The following is an 18462-nucleotide window of genomic DNA, read 5'->3' as shown; positions in this document are numbered from 1 at the left end:
CAATTACACTGAAGCTCAAATTGGTTTATTAGCAGCTCTGGAGACAGGCCAAAAGAGGGGTAGGGTTACAGTCCCTCTCTATTGACATATGCAAACTAGAGTATTTGGATGATTTGGTACAGCAGTGAAGTGTTTGATTTGCGGTAGGGCATCAGGCATCTAGTGAGGCCAGGGAGCACACCAGGAGATGGCTATGAGGTCATGGGGCAGGCCTACAAAGACAATGGAAGTTTTAAAAGAACAAAGAGGCAGAATGTCATGGACTTTGTTTCCTTCAGAAGAGTTCCTGTTACAAGGCTTATCACCCTGTCCCTGTTTCCCAGAGTCTGTGTTTGCCTCTTAGAACCTCTCCCAGCCTTTCATCATTCCTTGTCCTTCTAAATGTTTTATGGCTAAGCTGAGAGTTTAGTTTCTTGCAAAGGGGCATTTGGGGAATTTGCAGCTTCAAAAGGAAGACGGCCAATCCGGTTTGCATCTGACAGTTTGGGCAGAACAATTGAAAAGAGGCTTGCGGAGGGAGCTAGGAGGAAAATGAAGAGAAAGACCAGTTTGAAAGGACAGGTTATCTGCCAGGAAGTGGATGGCAACAGTCCCTTTGCCAAAGAGGTAAAAGAAGGGGCAGTGGGGAGAGCTGGCCCTTTAAGGAAGAAGCCTGTCTTAGGTGCCCAAAGGGAGTCACCTGAGCCCTGACAGCCAATAGGGGAAAAGAGGAGGTTCTGACAGGTTTGGGGTGGGAAGAATTCTGAGCCTTTGGAGAGGTAATAATAAACTAGCTTGTAATAATAAAATAGGCTTGGATTATCTTTCACGTAGTCTCCTCTCTGGATGTTCCAATGTCCTTTATCAACCCCACTGTGCAAATTTCCAGAGATGTATCCTGTTGGGGGTAAACTTAATAAAATAAAATTGTATCTTAACTGGATGGATAAGAGTTGAAATGAGCTACTTGATCAGCACAAGGGAAGTTAAAGTGCTGTCCATGCTACAGATGCAGCCATGGATGGTTGGTCCTTGAACAGAAGAGAGGTGCCCAAAGGTATCATTTGGGAGATACAAAGAGGTGTCAGATGTCTCTCCTTGAAAAAAGGATGAATAAGAATCATTTTTATCTATTTTACTTTTATGATTAGCTGCTCCTTTGTATTCAGATCTGGTCTTAGTAAAATGATGTAGCACTTGGGGAGGAAGATGCAGCCCAGCAGGCCAGCACTGGAGGCCAAGATGGAGAAGACCTGCAGGGCCACCATGTATTTCCCCTTGGTGCTCAGGTAGGTGGGCACAAAGGAGACCCAGATGCTGCAGAAGACCAGCATGCTGAAGGTGATCAGCTTGGCTTCATTGAAGGTCCCAGGCAGATTCCTGGCCAGGAAAGCCACCGTAAAGCAGGCAACAGCCAGGAAGCCCATGTAGCCAAGAGCAACATAAAACATGGCATCAGAGCCTTCATTACATTGTAGGATGATCTCTCCAGGCTGGGTGTGCATATCAGAGTCAGGGAAGGGTGGAGAATTCCATAGCCAGAAAGTACATATGACAGCTTGGACACTGGAACAAGAAAGAATGATGGAGTTGGCCAAGCTCTTCCCCAGCCATCGCCTCATTCTGTTTCCTGGCTTTGTAGCCAAGAAGGCCAGCACCACCATGATTGTTTTGGCCAAGACACAAGAGACAGCGACAGAGAAGATGATGCTGAAGGCTGATTGTCGGAGAAGGCAAGTTGCTTTCCTTGGAGGACCAATGAAGAGGAAGGAGGTTAAGAAGGAAAGAAGGAGGGAGAGGAGGAGAATATAGGATAGGTCACGGTTATTGGCCTTGACTATTGGAGTTTCTAGATGTTTAATGAAGATGGCTAATACCACACAGGTAGTGAAGGACAAGAATAGGATAAAGAAAACCAGAATGATCCCCAACTTTTCTTCATAGGACAGGAAAGTGATGACCTTGAGGATACATTGGGTTTGTTCCTGATTTGGATACTGATCTTCTGGACACTTGGTGCATTTTTCTGCATCTGAAAAAAACAGAATATATCCTTTACTGCTTACCCTTGTTTGGCTTAGAGCTGATACCCTCAAAATAGTAGAAAAAGCAAAAAATATAGAAATGGTTTAGGCAAGAGTGAATAATTCTCCTTATGGGACAATAACAGTTGAATGAAAGGTGGGTGATATCCCTGAGCAGAGCTCCTGCTTGCATTAGGGGACATTCCAGGATTTTCTTTGCACAGTTGAAGTAGCAGAAATGGGTGGTTCTAAAGTCACAAAACAAACAAACAAACAAACAAATAAACAAGCAGACAAAATCTTTGCCAGCTATAAGGGTGATTCAGAAAAAAATGAAGTCTAGTTTCGGTGTTTACTAGATGGCAAGTCAATTGGACCCAAATTGTCCAAACTGGGTGAAAACAATGTTGGTTAAATATTGGTAAAAGAAGCTCCTCCAGGATGGAACTAAAAAAAATATGATCCCAAAATAGATAATTTGCCTAAATTGTCTTGTGTCATCTGATACTGACCCAAAAGCTGTCATCTCTTGCATCATTTGTAGCATAAGATCATGACCCACACAATGGATATGGAGGCAAACAACGTATTTACTGTACTTATTCTGAAAAAGCCAGGTTACAAAATGCCTTTCCAGAAGCCCTTCCATGGAAATCATCTGGGCAACTTGTCTTCCCAGGAGGTGTTTTCACCCACCTTCCTGAGTGGAGATGGTTCCTTCTGCACAGGGAAGGCAGAGGTAGCAGCAGATGGGTTCTCCTTCCTGAGCCCCCTTGGCCAATCCAGGTTGACAACTTTCCACACACCTGGAAGGAGGGAGAGGCTATTCAAAGAAAGAAGGAACAGCAAGAAAGAAACCTGTTTAGATTGATCTATGGAGAGAGAAAGAGAGCCACTTTGGTGCAGTGGTTAAGGCACCAGGCTAGCAACTGGGAGACCGTGAGTTCTAGTCCTGCCTTAGGCACAAAGCCAGCTGGGAGATCCTGGGCCAGTCGCTTTCTCACAGCTCTAGGAAGAACCACTTCTGAAACCTTGCCAAGAAAACTGCAGGGACTTGTCAGCTAGTTGCCAGGAACTAACATTGGCTTGAAAGCAGCTGCCTCCCCTCAAAAAAATGGAAAGAGTCAATCTCCTGCTTTGGGTTGAACCTGGATTACTTTGGAGCCACTTACAAATTGAGAGGGTGGGACGTACTCGTTTCGATTCCAGGACTGAGTAGCAGCTTGAGAGCCTCAATAACCCCTCTCAACTCTTGGATTTTCTGATTCAAATTTGAAACCTCTAATGGACCTTAAACCCTCATCAGTGACATGAATACTGCTTCTCTGTCTCTCTCCCTTCATTCACTTTCTTGCCTTTGGTGTTCCTCAGTGCCAATTTTAGAGTTCAAGTTCTTTAGGAGCTAAGTCCATTTGGGAACCTGCTGGTGCTTTGCTGATGAAACAACACTTTAAGGGCCAAAGGTAATCTGCTTTTAAATAGCGTATTTCTTCCGCACAGTTACTAGAAGAGCTGGGGAAAATGTCCTCTCTCTTGAAGCTCAACAGTTCAGTGAAATCACCAGGCACTCAAAGGCACAGAGAGTTCATTACAGAATTTGAAAGCTTTGGAGTCCGTGAAGTGGAAAAAAAACATTTTCCCTACCTTCTTGAGCCATTTGAGTTTTGCAAAACCACCCTGATCAAGAGTGAACTTGAGGTCTGGGGCTCCCTGCCTTTCTAGATCCCCCAGTTTCACTCTGATGATGGACTTGTTGGGGAACATAATCCAACTCATGACGTCAAAGTCAGCTGCTGGCTCTCTGCTTTCATCCAAATATACCCCATCCATGGAAACATTGTGAAACTGAGGGCTTTGCAGGAATGGATGGAGCTAGAAGGGAAGAGAAGAGAAAACTGCAGGATGCAGAGGAACAATTTGACAAGTTGCCCCTTTCATCCACTGTGCCCTTATGGTGCAGAATTCATTCTAACATGAGTAGCTGTGTCTTTTTAGCATTTCTACTGGCCTTCTTCCATTACTGACTGTTTTTATGCTCTTTCTTTTGGGTTTAGAAGTTTGGGTTGACTTGGTTTAAGCTTAGAAGTTAAGCAGAATTGGGCCTGATTAGGAATTGAAAATAAGATGATCGGAAATGATATTCCCAGAGAAACCTTTCCTGACAGCCAACAAGAAACCTGCAGGAACATCCCCTTGAAGTCAATCAATCACGTTGATTACAGCCCTAAGGCCAGCCACAATAAAACTATACATAGCATAACAATAACAATCTTACATTAATACATATATGTACGTAAAAGCAAAAGCAATCAATATACTATGATCCAAAATTCATTTAAAATAAAAATCCAAAATGAATTAAAATAAAATACTATGTTAAAAATTTCAAATCTAAGTGATGGTGTGGCATATTTTGCAGAGGGTAGCACAAAACTGGGCAACCTGGGAGGATATTTTCAGGTCCTTATCTGAAAGAAGTAGCATTAGGTAGAAGTCACTCTCCCTACCTGGAAATTTCTTCAGTAATGGATATATAAAGCTCTGTCTAGAGTCCTTATAGAGGGAGCAATAGAATAGCATATGGCTTAGGGCTTCTATTGAACCGTCTCCACACGGACATAGCCGAAGGTGCATGGGAGTACCCATAAAACGTCCGAAAAGGACTGCTGAGGGCAATGCGTCCAGCCTGGCTAAAGTAAAAGCTTTACTCCTTGAAGTCACCAGGAGTCAAACTCAATTCAAAGGGACTTGACTTCTCGACTTTCTTAGAGGTGTGGAAATCGTTGTAAACCAACCAGAGTCCCCCCTTTGGGGGGAGATGGGCGGTGATAAAATGTGATAAAATTAATTAATTAATTAATTAAAGCCTTTACACATGTGCAAAACTGTGCTCTGAGAAAAATGGACTTAATCTCAAGACCGGCTACTGTGTGTGATGCATTTGGAACATCATTAAAAGGATCAGGGAGACACTGATTCCATCACTACGTTTGGATCCCACCACTGGGGTCCGTTAGTTCTACTAAGCTTGCAGACAGTAGAACCATTCCAAGGAGTTCTTCACCTCATCACATTTCATCGCCCTGTTGCGTTTTTAGCATGATCAAAATAAACTAATTCCAATTGTCCATGATATGGAGCTACAGATCTGATTCTCATGTAGAGGAGATGTAAAGTAGAGAATACCTGCCAAGGCTGAAGCATTTGAGCTTCCACTTGGTAGCTCCTGTTCCTCACTCTTGTGGTGGGCCTGGAGGAATATGCCGTGTTTATGGCATGCGCCACAGCCCAGAGGCTGCTGTAAATGTGATAACCATCAAGAGACAGGATTTGTTCATGCTCTTTTGGAGAAGGGATCCTCAAATCTTCTTTTTCACGGCACCTTGTCCATCCTTTCACAGACCCAGCTGGCTTTGAGTATAAACAATGAAACCCTTCATCTACAAAGCTCAGAATGGAAGAGTAAAGGAGAGGAAAGTTGTCATCTATTGCCCACTTATGCCTGTGGATAAGAAAGGATAAAAAACCATAGAGGGAGGGGATATACTGTAGAGACTTTAACTCCAGAGTAAAATCCCACAAAGCGGTGGTGATCCAGACTTTGTCAACTTTGGGCTCTATAAACATTTGCATCATTACTTGAAGGAAGAATATTTGTCCTAGGAAGGAACTTGCCTCCATGTAACAAACCAAAGCATTGACTTTTCTCCATTTGTTCAACTGGCCAAGAATCTTCTCAAAGTCCTTGAAAGAAAAGGCAGTTCCTAATGAAAAAGCAACACAAATGCCCTTCTTTGTCAGCATAGGAGTCAATGTTCTTGTGAATCTCTCTCCATTCTCAGTGGTCGGAGCAATGAGTCCTATCAATGTCCACCTAAAATGCAAGAGAAGTTTGACAATCCCTGGATATTGGGAACCTTGCCTGGGGAGCACTCCGTAGAAAAAAGGGAAACGTTTTTTATCACTCAGAACTTGTGAAGCAAAAGCATAACTGATCTGAAAAGAAAAGAACAAACTTTGGGTCAAACCAAAGGAACTACCCTCTCACACAACTTGTCTTCCTGCAGGATCTGCTCATACCCAGCACATCTTCTTGATGGACTTTGACTGTAGGATTTTTCCCTCAAACATTCCCAGCATTGGCTCCTAACCTCAACTGGGGTCTTGATGAAGAGGAAAGTGGCCGCTTTCACCATTTCCATCCTTCCCCTTTGCCTGCCATTTTTAGATGGAAACCACCCTTGAATTTTTTAGAGAAAACCATGAGTGGAATAGAGCTGAGAAGCTGCCATGCACAAACACACACAGATGCACATGGAGACACACCTGAGGGATTTTGTAGTGGCTCAGTATGGCTGAAATCTGGATGGAAATGTCAACTTCACCCCCTTCAAGGACAGCCAGTATATTTTTCTGCTTCCCACAGTTATAGTTTGGAACATTGGCCTCCCCAGTTGAGAGCAGGTCTAGCAAGGCATCTGAGGTTACTTTTTCCTTGAAAAAATTGTCATTGATAGTGTAGCCCAGGGTGAGGTTGGGTAAGAGGCGGGGATCCTGGTTGATCTCCTGAATGGCAAAAAGGAAGGACAGAATTTTCCAGTATTGTTTGTATCCTTTCCTGTCAATAGATGCATATTATATCACCATCAAGAACATTATTATATTTTAAAATGCCCCTTGCCCTTCAGTGCTTAGCTAAAATTTTATTTATTTATTTATTATTCACATTTCTATCACTGCCCATCTCCCCCCAAAAGGGGGACTCTGGGTGGTTTACAATAAAATTCACCTTAACACCACAACATCATAAAATCACCAAGTCAACACCTACAATACCAACATAATAGATAAATATAAATACGGAATCCAAGTGGGAAATTTCCATTCGGCAGGGAGAACTCTACATCACCAGCCACCCCCAGGAAGATCTGTTGCCCTTCCCATCCCAAGTGAGGCGGCAGATCCAGGTCTTCAAACCCTTCTGGAAGGTTGGGAGTGAAGGGGCCTGCCTCACCTCGGGAGGTAGAATGTTCCACAAAATGTATTTGTTAAAGCGAATGCACAATTGCCATCTATTGTTGATTTTCGTGAATGTTTTCAACTCTTGATGATTTGCCTAATGATTCAAGTGATCTGGGGAAATGAGCAGATTCTGAAAACCTTGTCACAGAGAAGGAGAAGGAGAAGGAGAAGGAGAAGGAGAAGGAGAAGGAGAAGGAGAAGGAGAAGGAGAAGACAATTGAAAGACATTGCTGTTTCACTTCAATTGTCTTACAAGCATATATAACCTAGAATTCCAATATATGCATGCCATAATATAAATAAATTAAATGGCCCTAACTATAAAACTCTCAAAATTATGTTGGACTTGGACACATGCAGCCCTTCCAGGGGTTATACAAAATAAAAGGAGCCATCAAAATTTTGTCTCCATGGTCACATTGGAACCGGAACATTTTTTTCTTCATTGTTTTTTTTCCAAGGAGGTGAAGAAATGCATTAGTGCTAAATGGGAAGGAAAGCAAGAAATGCTCAAAGTTTGCTGTAAATCAGAGAACATTCTTGGAACTTGGTTTATTCCTTTTTTCAAGGAGGTGAGGCAATGGGTCTTACTTGTGCTAAGTGAGAAGGAAAGAATTGCACAAATGTGTTGTGAGAACATTCTTGGGACTTCATTTGTTGTCTCTCCCTCTCCCTCTAGTGATTTGCTCCCCTATGAACACCAGTGACTCTTCCATTTGGAAATTCCTCCTGATGTTCCTAATGGCTCCTGTGAAATGTACATCCATTGGGTTCAGCCATGCTTTGGGACAACAGAGAAGACATCTGCTCCACCTCAAATGTCCCAGCAGGCATCATACTTTTCCTTCAGCTCCTCCACCCTCCTTCTCCTTTCAACCATACTTTATTGCTCCTGTTTTCTAAGCTAATCTTACTGAACCATCTTAGGTGCTAGATACGGTGCAGGGGTGGCAGGTGGAGAATGGAAAAGCCATGCCTTGACCCTTCAGCCACAATCTCTGACTACTGATGTGATGGAGGTAGGATTTTCTTTTGCCAATTAAAATGATGGCAGGAAGATCTTGTGCCTTCCACCATCTCACTTCAGTATAAGCTTCATCAGCTACAATCTACAAAAAAATTCCCCAATGACATCCCCCAGAGATAATACAAGACAATCATTCATTCAAATGCCCTGAAAGGGGACAGGCCGTAGTAGTTAAAGAGAACTGCTGTTTTGGAAATTGGCAAGGAGTGGAGAGATCTTAATACCGTCAAGCACCCGGTGACTTACTTGGAAATTTTAGCAGAGGGAAAGTTGTGGAAGCTGAATAGTGGATGCTCACTTTCTGTTGCAGAAATGACACCACTTAACAGATGACTTCCTGGCCTGTAATGATTCCGTGGGTCTAATTCATCCTTCCCCAAAGTTAGAGAGCATTTGGCTTTGAGCATCCCAGTGACTGCGTGGGGAATCAGAAGCCATAGTAACAGCATAAGAAGACATGCATTTCTGTGCATACCTGATTCATATGTTGGGCTTGATTTCCTGAACCCTAGAAGAATCCCTAAACACCTCCCAAAGTGCTCAGAAAACTGATGCTTCAGTGGCTTTTATTAGCTTCATAACTGAAGGTGTCACATCAGTGGCCCATCTGTTGCCTGCCCAGATTCTCTCTGGTGTCTTATCTAGCCAGATGTTCTGATGCAAGATATTGCCTCCTGTTGCTCTTGACTCTCCGTGAAAGTCAATGGTTGGACAACTCCCTGGAGAGTGAACCAGCAGAAGAAACAGACAACCATCATCACCACCATCACAAAAGAACTATGCAGTTGGGAATTATAAGCAAAGCAAGCATCATCTCTGTCAGACTCTGAATCCCACTGAGCACAGTGAGAAAAATAAATGTCTCTGAAAAGCCATCAGTGCAGCTCTATAGTCTAATCTGGGTGTTAATTCCAACAGTGCCCCGAGTCCAAGTTCAGTCCCTGTGCTACAAAGAAAGAAGTCCATCCCTGATTGAATTCATCTGCCCTCATGATAGGACAACCGCACCAGTGCAGAATGGCACCTCTCTTGAAGTCCCTGCTGTGGTTACCAATAGTTTGGTTTCTGGGCTCAATGCAAAATATTCGCTATTGTCTGCAGGATCTTAGACATTGTAGTGCTGGCTACGTGACGAACTGCCTTGCCAGGACTGAATCTGCTTGTTCAGTACAAACACCTTTAGAGTCTCTTCCTGCAACAAGTGTGTGTGGGATGGGCTTAGGGCTTAATGGCAGCTTGTGCAGTGGCCCCTCTGCTTTGGAATTCATGTCCTCAGAGGTCCCTCTGGTGTCCTTCCTCTTCGCATTTCATAAAGCAGTTCATACCAGTTTGTAATGGTTGCCTAATCCCAAATACTCAGTCTCACAAGCTCGGGCTTAAAGATAACTGATTTATTAAAGGAATAGCATGCAAATACAGAGAAAGCTGAGAATGAGCAAAAGCGTGCCAAATACAAACTTAAAAGCCTTGCTTCCAACCCAGTCCCGCCCCGAGCGCCCGTCAGCCACCACCCCCTCCCAGGTGCTAGCAACCGTTACACGCGCCTGGGAAAGTAACCTTGAACAGGATTGCAAACCCAAACATACATTCCAAAGTAACAAAACAAAGAACAGAGCATGAATGGAAAATACCAGCAAACGTGCAAGCTCAGTATACACGGATGAACGGTTTGACATGTGAAACGTTACGATGTTAACAGAACATTGAAACGGGGAACATGACACAGCTGGATCCCTCCTGCTTAAGCCCTGGTTTCTTGTTTATAGGTGTTGGGTCTTCATTTGGGGAGGGTTTGTTAGTTCCATGTAGTTGTATTCTCTGTTTTCTTTCCTGTTCATCTCCCAGAGTCACAGGGTTGGGGCAGGTTTCAAAAACTTCAAATGAAGAAATGAATGGTCCCTTCCAGTTTGAGGACACCTGTCAGAGTCAAGCCTGCCTCCGACTCGGAACATGAAACCCTTTCTGAGTCAGAAGAGGAAACAGAAACTTACTGGGCTGAAACTCAGTATTTTTATTCTGCCATGCAAAGTTTTGCACAGTAATCTTTTATCTGCTCCTACACCAAGGACGCTTTTTCTGTGAAAGGCTGGAGACGGTGCAGAGAGAGGGAAGAACGGGAGGCTCTTCCCCAGGAGGAGACGGATCAGATCCTGTCGATCGACAACTATTTCATTTCCAGCACCGTCTGGGCTGTGTCACGAGCCTTACATGCAGCCTCTTCATCCAGATCCAAGAGGACAAGGAACAAAGGTGGCAAGAACACTGGAACCCCACACTTGAAGGCCTGGCAGGTATCTCTCCAGCCGTTGGGCATAAATTTTTCAGTGCTAAGAGCTGAACAGCTTTCAACTTGCTATTCAAATAAAATATTTTCATCTCTTCACTTTAAAAATATCCCTGCTCGAAACTGGGAAAACAAAACTCATGGATGAGCAGAGTCCAAGGTGCAGATTGGCCAGGATTCGGGGGAGGATTTGAATCCACCAATCAGTATGCACCAACAAGGAGCAGAAGAGCATGCGAAAGAGAAGGGAGCCCGATTGGCTGTGGAAGGGTCCACGCATGCCAAGGACTGGGATAAAAGGCAGACACGTGAAGAGCGAGCTGCCGGAGACAACTGATCCTCCAGGACTCCAGCTTCCATGGGAGAGTCCCGGCCTGCATCGGAGACCGCGTCTGTTGCCGAAGAGGAATCAGCGCCTTTGCTCCACTCTGAAGAGGACTTGAATATTCTGCTGCCGTTGAGGATCCTTTGCTCACTGAGCCCAGCAGTCTCAGTTCTGCTTCCAGTCTTGAAACTCCACGACCTTCCAAGTGGCTTCCTGGCACCTGGAAACGCCAGTGCCACCATATGCCTCCGGTTCCATCCAGCCATGCGTCGTGTGTTCAGCCATGTCCAGGTATTTCACACCTATCTTGTTCTGGATCTGGATTCCAGCCCAGTCCAGGGCTCGCAGCTGAGTCCAGTCTTGTTCCGAGTTCCCAGCCTTGTTCCGAGTCTCCAGTCCAGAGAAGCCAGCCCAGTCTGGGGCTTCCAGCCAAGTCCAGCCTTGCTCTGAGTCTTGCTTCTCTTCTCCAGTCCTGGAAATCGAGTCGAGTCCAGCCATGTTTCCAGCCATGCGAGTCTTGCTTGAGGTCCCAGTTACCGGCCTCCAGTCCAATGTGGGTCTTCAGCCCCATCCGGTGTACCAGCGCCAGAGTAATTCAAGTATTCTTCCGGTTTGAGACTGTGTAACATACGATGGGGTGAGGTCTGCTTCAGGCATAGCCTCCAGGGTACAAATCAGTGTGTCCCACGTTTCATTCAGTGAGGACAGGAGGATATAGGATTTTGTGAGAGGTGTAAATTCCATTCCTCTCTCCTGCAACTCAACAAACAGCTGCTGAATATAATGCAGGTGCTCAGGAAGGCTATCTCCTTCTGCAAGGTAGGCTCTGTACAGCTTTTTTGTCAGAGTAACTTTACTCCCTGCTGTTGCCTTTACATATAAGTCTCTCAAAGCGTCCCAAAGTTGCTTTGCAGACTGCATGCCTCACACCTGGACTAGCTGATTGTCCTCAACTCCCAGGATAATGGTGGCTCTAGCCCGCTCATCCTGCCTCAGCCATTCAGCACTGGGATTTTGGGGGTTTTGCTCACCAATTGGCAGCCAAAGATTCTCTCTGCGAAGATACATCTCCATCTTCAGGGCCCAATTCAAATACTTGGTCTCTGATAGGTGCTCCAGAGGCATCGCTGAGGGCTGGGAGGTAGCCATGGCTTCTTCCTTCTTTTGCAAGTCACCTCAGCTGGCTTCTTTGTCCTGTAGACCGGCAGTTGCTGGAAAATCTCCAGGTGGCTCCAAAGAAAATCTTCACAGGTCTTTGCTACCTGCCTTTAAATTGTGTATGAGGTGTGGAGCAGATCTCTCTATTCTCTCTGGGGTGTTACTGGGCTTTCTGGGTTTACTGGGCTGCTTCCTGGGCCCATCACCAGTTGGCAGAGTGCTAGAAAGCATTTGGCCCAGGAGAGATCAGAAAAGTCACACACCAGGCATTTCTATAAAAATAAATTTATTTACAGAAAGCACAAAGACATATTTACAGGCTTCTGCATTCTCACGGGCTCTCTGAGAGCTGCTTACTCTCTACATGCCTAAAGAGAAGGGATACTGAAACTAAACTAACTGCCCTTGCTTCAGGCTAGTAACAACGATTACACCTGAAAAGAAGACAATTAAATTCAACTGGCCAAAATCATTTGTTACCATAGTAACTGTTGGCAGAATGCTGGGAAAGCCTTTAGCCCAGGAGAGATCAGAAAAGTCACACACCAGGCATTTCTATAAAAATAATTTATTTACAAAAAGCAAAACAAAAGCAAAACATATTTAAAGGACTTAGCTCTCATTGAGAGCAAGCCTGGCTTGCTACATATCGGCAGAGAGAAAAAAAGAGGAAGTAAGAAACAAGTCCGGGCAGGATCCTCCCCCCAGGCGATTTGCATGAAGCACGTGAAAGGAGACAATCAAATACAACCTCTTCACCCGGCCAAAATGATGAGGTATAATAGCAGTCTTAATCGTTAGTAGGAAAACCTCAACAGTAACCATAATCTGTAGCAGAAAAAACAATATACCAATACGTGTGCCTTTGTTTCTGGCCATGCATCGTGTGTTCAGCCATGCTCAGGTATTTCACACCTATTTTGTTCTGGATCTGGATTCCAGCCCAGTCTGGGGCTCTCAGCTGAGTCCAGTCTTGTTCCGAGTTCCCAGCCTTGGTCCGAGTTCCAGCCTTGCTTCTAGTCTCCAGTCCTGCGAATCGAGTCGAGTCCAGCCATGTTTCCAGCCATGCGAGTCTTGCTTGAGGTCCCAGTTACCGGCCTCCAGTCCAATGTGGGTCTTCAGCCCCATCCGGTGTACCAGCGCCAGAGTAATTCAAGTATTGTTCCGGTTTGAGACCTGTGTCTCCAGTACCTTGCGTTCCAGTTCACCCAGTATCCCGGTTTCCAATTGACAGGTCCTGCCCCACTCTTCCATTGTGGCCCATTTGGGTATGACTGAATCCAGTTCTTCGTATTTCAAAGGACTGAATTATTGTAAATAGTTATTTAATAAAGAGTATTTTTGTATTCCTCTGCCTGGTTTCATAGTCTGAATGGACAACCCGCTCCTATTCCCTACCTGCATAGAAGGTCCAGTCAGATACTGTGGTCGATGGTATCAAAAGCTGCAGAGAGGTTTGAAAGGACCAAGAGAAACACTCAACCCCCATCCAGGTCCCTGCAAAGGTCATCCTGGAGGGTGAACAAAGCTCTCTTAGTCCCAAATCCAGATCTGGATCTAAGTGGAAAAGGATTCAGATTCTAGAGCCCAGCATTGCTTGCCAAGATGGGCGGTGAAGAAATGTGATAAATCAATAAATAAATGCTGCATGGTGGACCCACTGCCTCTGTCTCAACCACCTTCCTTCAAAAGGGGAAGTTGGAGACTGATAGCTAATAGGACCACCGGATCCAGAGAGGGCCTCTTCAGAAGGGGGCACAACACAGCCTCCTTCAGGGCTGCTGAGCGCAATCCCTCAGGCAGAAAGGCATTATCAATCTCATAGGCGAAGGTGGTTAACTTAAGTGCTCCTCACAAGGCTCCACCTGCATGTGGCAGGGGACAAAACAGACAGCCCCAATCCACTGCCTCAGAGGTCACAGGCCAAATGGAGTCCCACATAATATGGTGAGATGGTGCCTTAATTGCCATCAAAAAGTCTATGAGTAATCAGGACCTGGGTGAATCTGAGTGACTTTCTTGGCCAAGCACGGTGCAAATTGATCACAGCAGCCAGGCAATGACTAAAAGGGCATTTGTCATCTGAAACAAGGCCGTTGGACAACAGCCCACCAATGCAATAAGGAAGGAAAAGTGAGCCCGATTCACTCCCTTATCACCCTGGTGTAAGCCTGAACATCAGCATGTCCCCATGCCAGGTGGGATTCACTTCTTGCCCTTCCCCATCAATGTTCCAGGCAGCCAACCGGAAAGGATCCACTTGTGAGCAATGGAATCCAGTGCACTGCTTTCCTCCCATTTACCGGGCACTGAGCCGAACCACCTGCCAGAGAGTGTGGCTCCATTAGACGCCTGAGACAGACCTTCTGAATCCTTCCCGCTGCCCCTTGGAGATTGTGAGCAGTGCTCAGGTGCAAGTGGATCAGGGTGTGATCTGACCATAGCAATGGAGTGGCTGAAATCCTCTCCATCTTCAGATCAGGCCTCATCTACTCTGAGGCAAAGTTGAGGTTTAACATAGGGCCACCTCCATTACCTGAGACCAGCTTATGGTTGCCATGAAGGCCATGACCTTCCAGTCCTTGGATGGAGTGTGTGATAGTTTGATTCTCTCTCCATGCCTTTCTAACCTAGATATGAAGCCACCAGGGAAAGTCATGCATCTGCACAGGGTGTGAGATCATCAGTATGCGTCTGGCATGCAGTTGGACATCTCTACCCTGGGCTGTACCAGTGATGCTGCAGAGCTGCTTGCTCAGTGCAGGCTGTGTTGTGCCCCCTTCTGAAGAGGCCATCTCTGGATCCGGTGGTCCTATTAGCTATCAGTCTGGGATTCTCCATCATGGCAGAGTCATTAGCAGCACAGCTGACTCAGGTGTGCAGCTCCGGTCAGAGGAAGCCACAGTGTGGTGGGAGAAGTGGCCAGGGAGCTGCACATCCTCCTTCAGGGCTGCTGAGCGCAATCCCTCAGGCAGAAAGGCATTATCAATCTCATAGGCGGAGGCGGTTAACTTAAGTGCTCCTCACAAGGCTCCACCTGCACGTGGCAGGGGACAAAACAGACAGCCCCAATCCACAAGTGAGTATGAACCTGAAAGGAGACTCATCAGCTGCCAGGTAGAAAATGGATCTCCAAGGTTGAGGTGGGACAGAAAGAGAGAAAAACTAGCAGTTCAATTGGACAATGCCTTGTAAGACAGTAGGGCTGGAAATTACGAAGTCAGTCAGAAACGGAGTGCTTGTAATGCAGTTCAGGAAGATGGACTTACTCGTTTACTTGGGTTGCAGGAGTTGTGTTGAAGCTTAATGGTTCAAAAACAGACCTGGTTGCAGAGACGATGCCAGCAATGGAAAGCTCTCCTGGTCTGTAATAATTCTGTGGGTCCATCTCATCCCTCTTCAGAGTCAGGAGGCATTTGGCTTTGAGCCTCCCGCAGACTCCCTGGGGCAAGAAGAGCAGCAGAAGCAGCAACATGAATTTGTTCCTGACAAAATGTCTCTTTTGAACAACAATCAGGAAGGAGAGGTGGGGAAAAAAGAAAAATCCCTCTTCCAAGACAGAAGCTTTGGTGGATTTCTTAATCCAGGCAAAGTCCATCCAAGGCTTCATTTTTGAAGGGGAGAGAAGTCAGCACAGCCCCTACGTGTCCTCAAAGCCTCCCCAGGCTCTCTCTTCCTCCAGATCCATTTATGTGCCCGATACTCTCCAATGCCATGACATCAGCCACGAGGGACTTAGTGTGTTATTGTGATAAAAACATGTTATTGACATGTTTGTGTCAAATCTGAAAATTTACATGAAGGCTCTAGTGATTTTGCATAAATACAGTAAATCACCGTGATTTGCCTAACTGTTGAGAGGAGAGACATCCCCTCTCTGAACTCTGAATAGATCAACCGAGAGGTGCACGAGGGGAGAAGTCACCGATGGGAACCCAACTTTGCAGCCGAGCCTGTGAGTGAGACCGGAGAACTTGGCCCTAAACCTCTCTAAGGAAAAGGGTGTAGGCAATCCAGTCTCAAGACAGGCTTTTACCGGAGTGTGGACAGTCGCACATCAGTATGGATTTGGTGGGTCTTGATCTGTGATGGACTTCGGATATTTTATTCAAGTTAGCCCAGCATCTGCTGAGATGGGAGTTGCTTCTCTTTTGAACACAGCCAAAGATGGGGACCAAAGAAACAGTTCCTGTTTACTTGTCTATTTTGTGTTACTTGCCAAACTAAAGCAAAAGTCCTAAGAAAAATAACTTCTGTGTGATATTAGCTTCATCAGCAATTTGGCTTCAGATCATGTGACTGGGCTATTCCCAGTTTTTAACGAAGCAACCTTTGGACAATACCTATATTAATGATTGACCTAAACTTGCCCATAGCCTGCTCCTTGAGATCAATCCAAATGCTTTGAGAAATCAACAACTGTAGCATAACACTTAGGATGTGATTGCTTTGTGTATTTTTCAGTACTGAATGGGAACATCAGGCAGGGATCAATTGTTGCTCTACCCCCTGGAAGTCTTCTTGTTTGGCATCTATAATGCTCTCCTCAATAGCCCATATGTTCAAGTTAATATATACAGAGGTTTTGTTGTTTATTCGTTTAGTCGCTTCCGACTCTTCGTGACTTCATGGACCAGCCCACGCCAGAGCTTCCTGTCGGTCGTCAACACCCCCAGCTCCCCCAGGGACGGGTCCGTCACCTCTAGAATATCATCCATCCATCTTGCCCTTGGTCGGCCCCTCTTCCTTTTGCCTTCCACTCTCCCTAGCATCAGCATCTTCTCCAGGCTGTCCTGTCTTCTCATTATGTGGCCAAAGTATTTCAGTTTGGCCTTTAATATCATTCCCTCAAGTGAGCAGTCTGGCTTGATTTCCTGGAGGATGGACTGGTTGGATCTTCTTGCAGTCCAAGGCACTCTCAGAATTTTCCTCCAACACCACAGTTCAAAAGCATCGATCTTCCTTCGCTCAGCCTTCCTTATGGTCCAGCTCTCGCAGCCATAGGTTACTACAGGGAACACCATTGCTTTAACTATGCGGGCCTTTGTTGTCAGTGTGATGTCTCTGCTCTTAACTATTTTATCGAGATTTGTCATTGCTCTTCTTCCAAGGATTAAGCGTCTTCTGATTTCCTGACTGCAGTCAGCATCTGCAGTAATCTTTGCACCTAGGAATACAAAGTCTTTCACTGCTTCTACATTTTCTCCCTCTATTTGCCAGTTATCAATCAAGCTGGTTGCCATAATCTTGGTTTTTTTGAGGTTTAGCTGCAAACCACCTTTTGCACTTTCTTCTTTCACCTTCATCATAAGGCTCCTCAGTTCCTCTTCACTTTCAGCCATCAAAGTGGTATCATCTGCATATCTGAGATTGTTAATGTTTCTTCCAGAGATTTTAACTCCAGCCTTGGATTCCTCAAGGCCAGCTTGTCGCATGATGTGTTCTGCATACAAGTTGAATAGGTAGGGTGAGAGTATACAGCCCTGCCGTACTCCTTTCCCAATCTTAAACCAGTCTGTTGTTCCGTGGTCTGTTCTTACTGTTGCTACTTGGTCGTTATACAGATTCTTCAGGAGGCATACAAGATGACTTGGTATCCCCATACCACTAAGAACTTGCCACAATTTGTTATGGTCCACACAGTCAAAGGCTTTAGAATAGTCAATAAAACAGAAATAGATCTTTTTCTGAAACTCCCTGGCTTTTTCCATTATCCAGTGGATATTGGCAATTTGGTCTCTAGTTCCTCTGCCTTTTCTAAACCCAGCTTGTACATCTGGCAATTCTCGCTCCATGAACTGCTGAAGTCTACCTTGCAGGATCTTGAGCATTACCTTACTGGCATGTGAAATGAGTGCCACTGTTCGATAGTTTGAACATTCTTTAGTGTTTCCCTTTTTTGGTATGGGGATATAAGTTGATTTTTTCCAGTCTGATGGCCATTCTTGTGTTTTCCAAATTTGCTGGCATATAGCATGCATTACCTTGACAGCATCATCTTGCAAGATTTTGAACAGTTCAGCTGGGATGCCGTCGTCTCCTGTTGCCTTGTTATTAGCAATGCTTCTTAAGGCCCACTCAACCTCACTCTTCAGGATGTCTGGCTCTAGCTCACCGACCACACTGTCAAAGCTATCCCCGATATTGTTATCCTTCCTATACAGGTTTTCTGTATATTCTTGCCACCTTTTCTTGATCTCTTCTTCTTCTGTTAGGTCCTTGCCATCTTTGTTTTTGATCATACCCATTTTTGCCTGGAATTTACCTCCAATGTTTCTAATTTTCTGGAAGAGGTCTCTTGTCCTTCCTATTCTATTGTCTTCTTCCACTTCCACGCATTGCTTGTTTAAAAATAATTCCTTATCTCTTCTGGCTAACCTCTGGAATTTTGCATTTAATTGGGCATATCTCCCCCTATCACTGTTGCCTTTTGCTTTCCTTCTTTCTTGGGCTACTTCTAGTGTCTCAGCAGACAGCCATTTTGCCTTCTTGGTTTTCTCTTTCTTTGGGATGTATTTTGTTGCCGCCTCCTGAACAATGCTGCCAACTTCTGTCCAGAGTTCTTCCGGGACCCTATCTACTAAGTCCAGTCCCTTAAATCGATTCTTCACCTCCACTGCATATTCCTTAGGAATATTAGTGA

The 18462-nt window shown here is 45.2% G+C and overlaps 1 protein-coding gene across 1 annotated transcript in view; it reads right to left on the bottom strand.

Moving 5' to 3' along the window:
* Positions 1 to 1034: 1034 nt before the first annotated feature.
* Positions 1035 to 18462, bottom strand: part of LOC134489780 (vomeronasal type-2 receptor 26-like) — a 31963-nt gene continuing 14535 nt past the window's right edge. Inside the window, exons 2-5 of the mRNA XM_063292644.1 lie at positions 6330 to 6569; positions 3718 to 3875; positions 2700 to 2809; positions 1035 to 2011 (exon numbers count right to left, since the gene is read on the bottom strand). Coding sequence (XP_063148714.1) covers positions 1110 to 2011; positions 2700 to 2809; positions 3718 to 3875; positions 6330 to 6569 — 1410 coding nt within the window. The 3' untranslated portion in view covers positions 1035 to 1109. The remainder of the gene's footprint in view (positions 2012 to 2699; positions 2810 to 3717; positions 3876 to 6329; positions 6570 to 18462) is intronic.

The sequence above is a fragment of the Candoia aspera genome, chromosome 2 (assembly GCF_035149785.1).
Source record: "Candoia aspera isolate rCanAsp1 chromosome 2, rCanAsp1.hap2, whole genome shotgun sequence".
Classification (NCBI taxonomy): domain Eukaryota; kingdom Metazoa; phylum Chordata; class Lepidosauria; order Squamata; family Boidae; genus Candoia; species Candoia aspera.
Note: the sequence above shows the minus strand (reverse complement) of the source record. Positions and strands in the feature narration are given on the sequence as shown.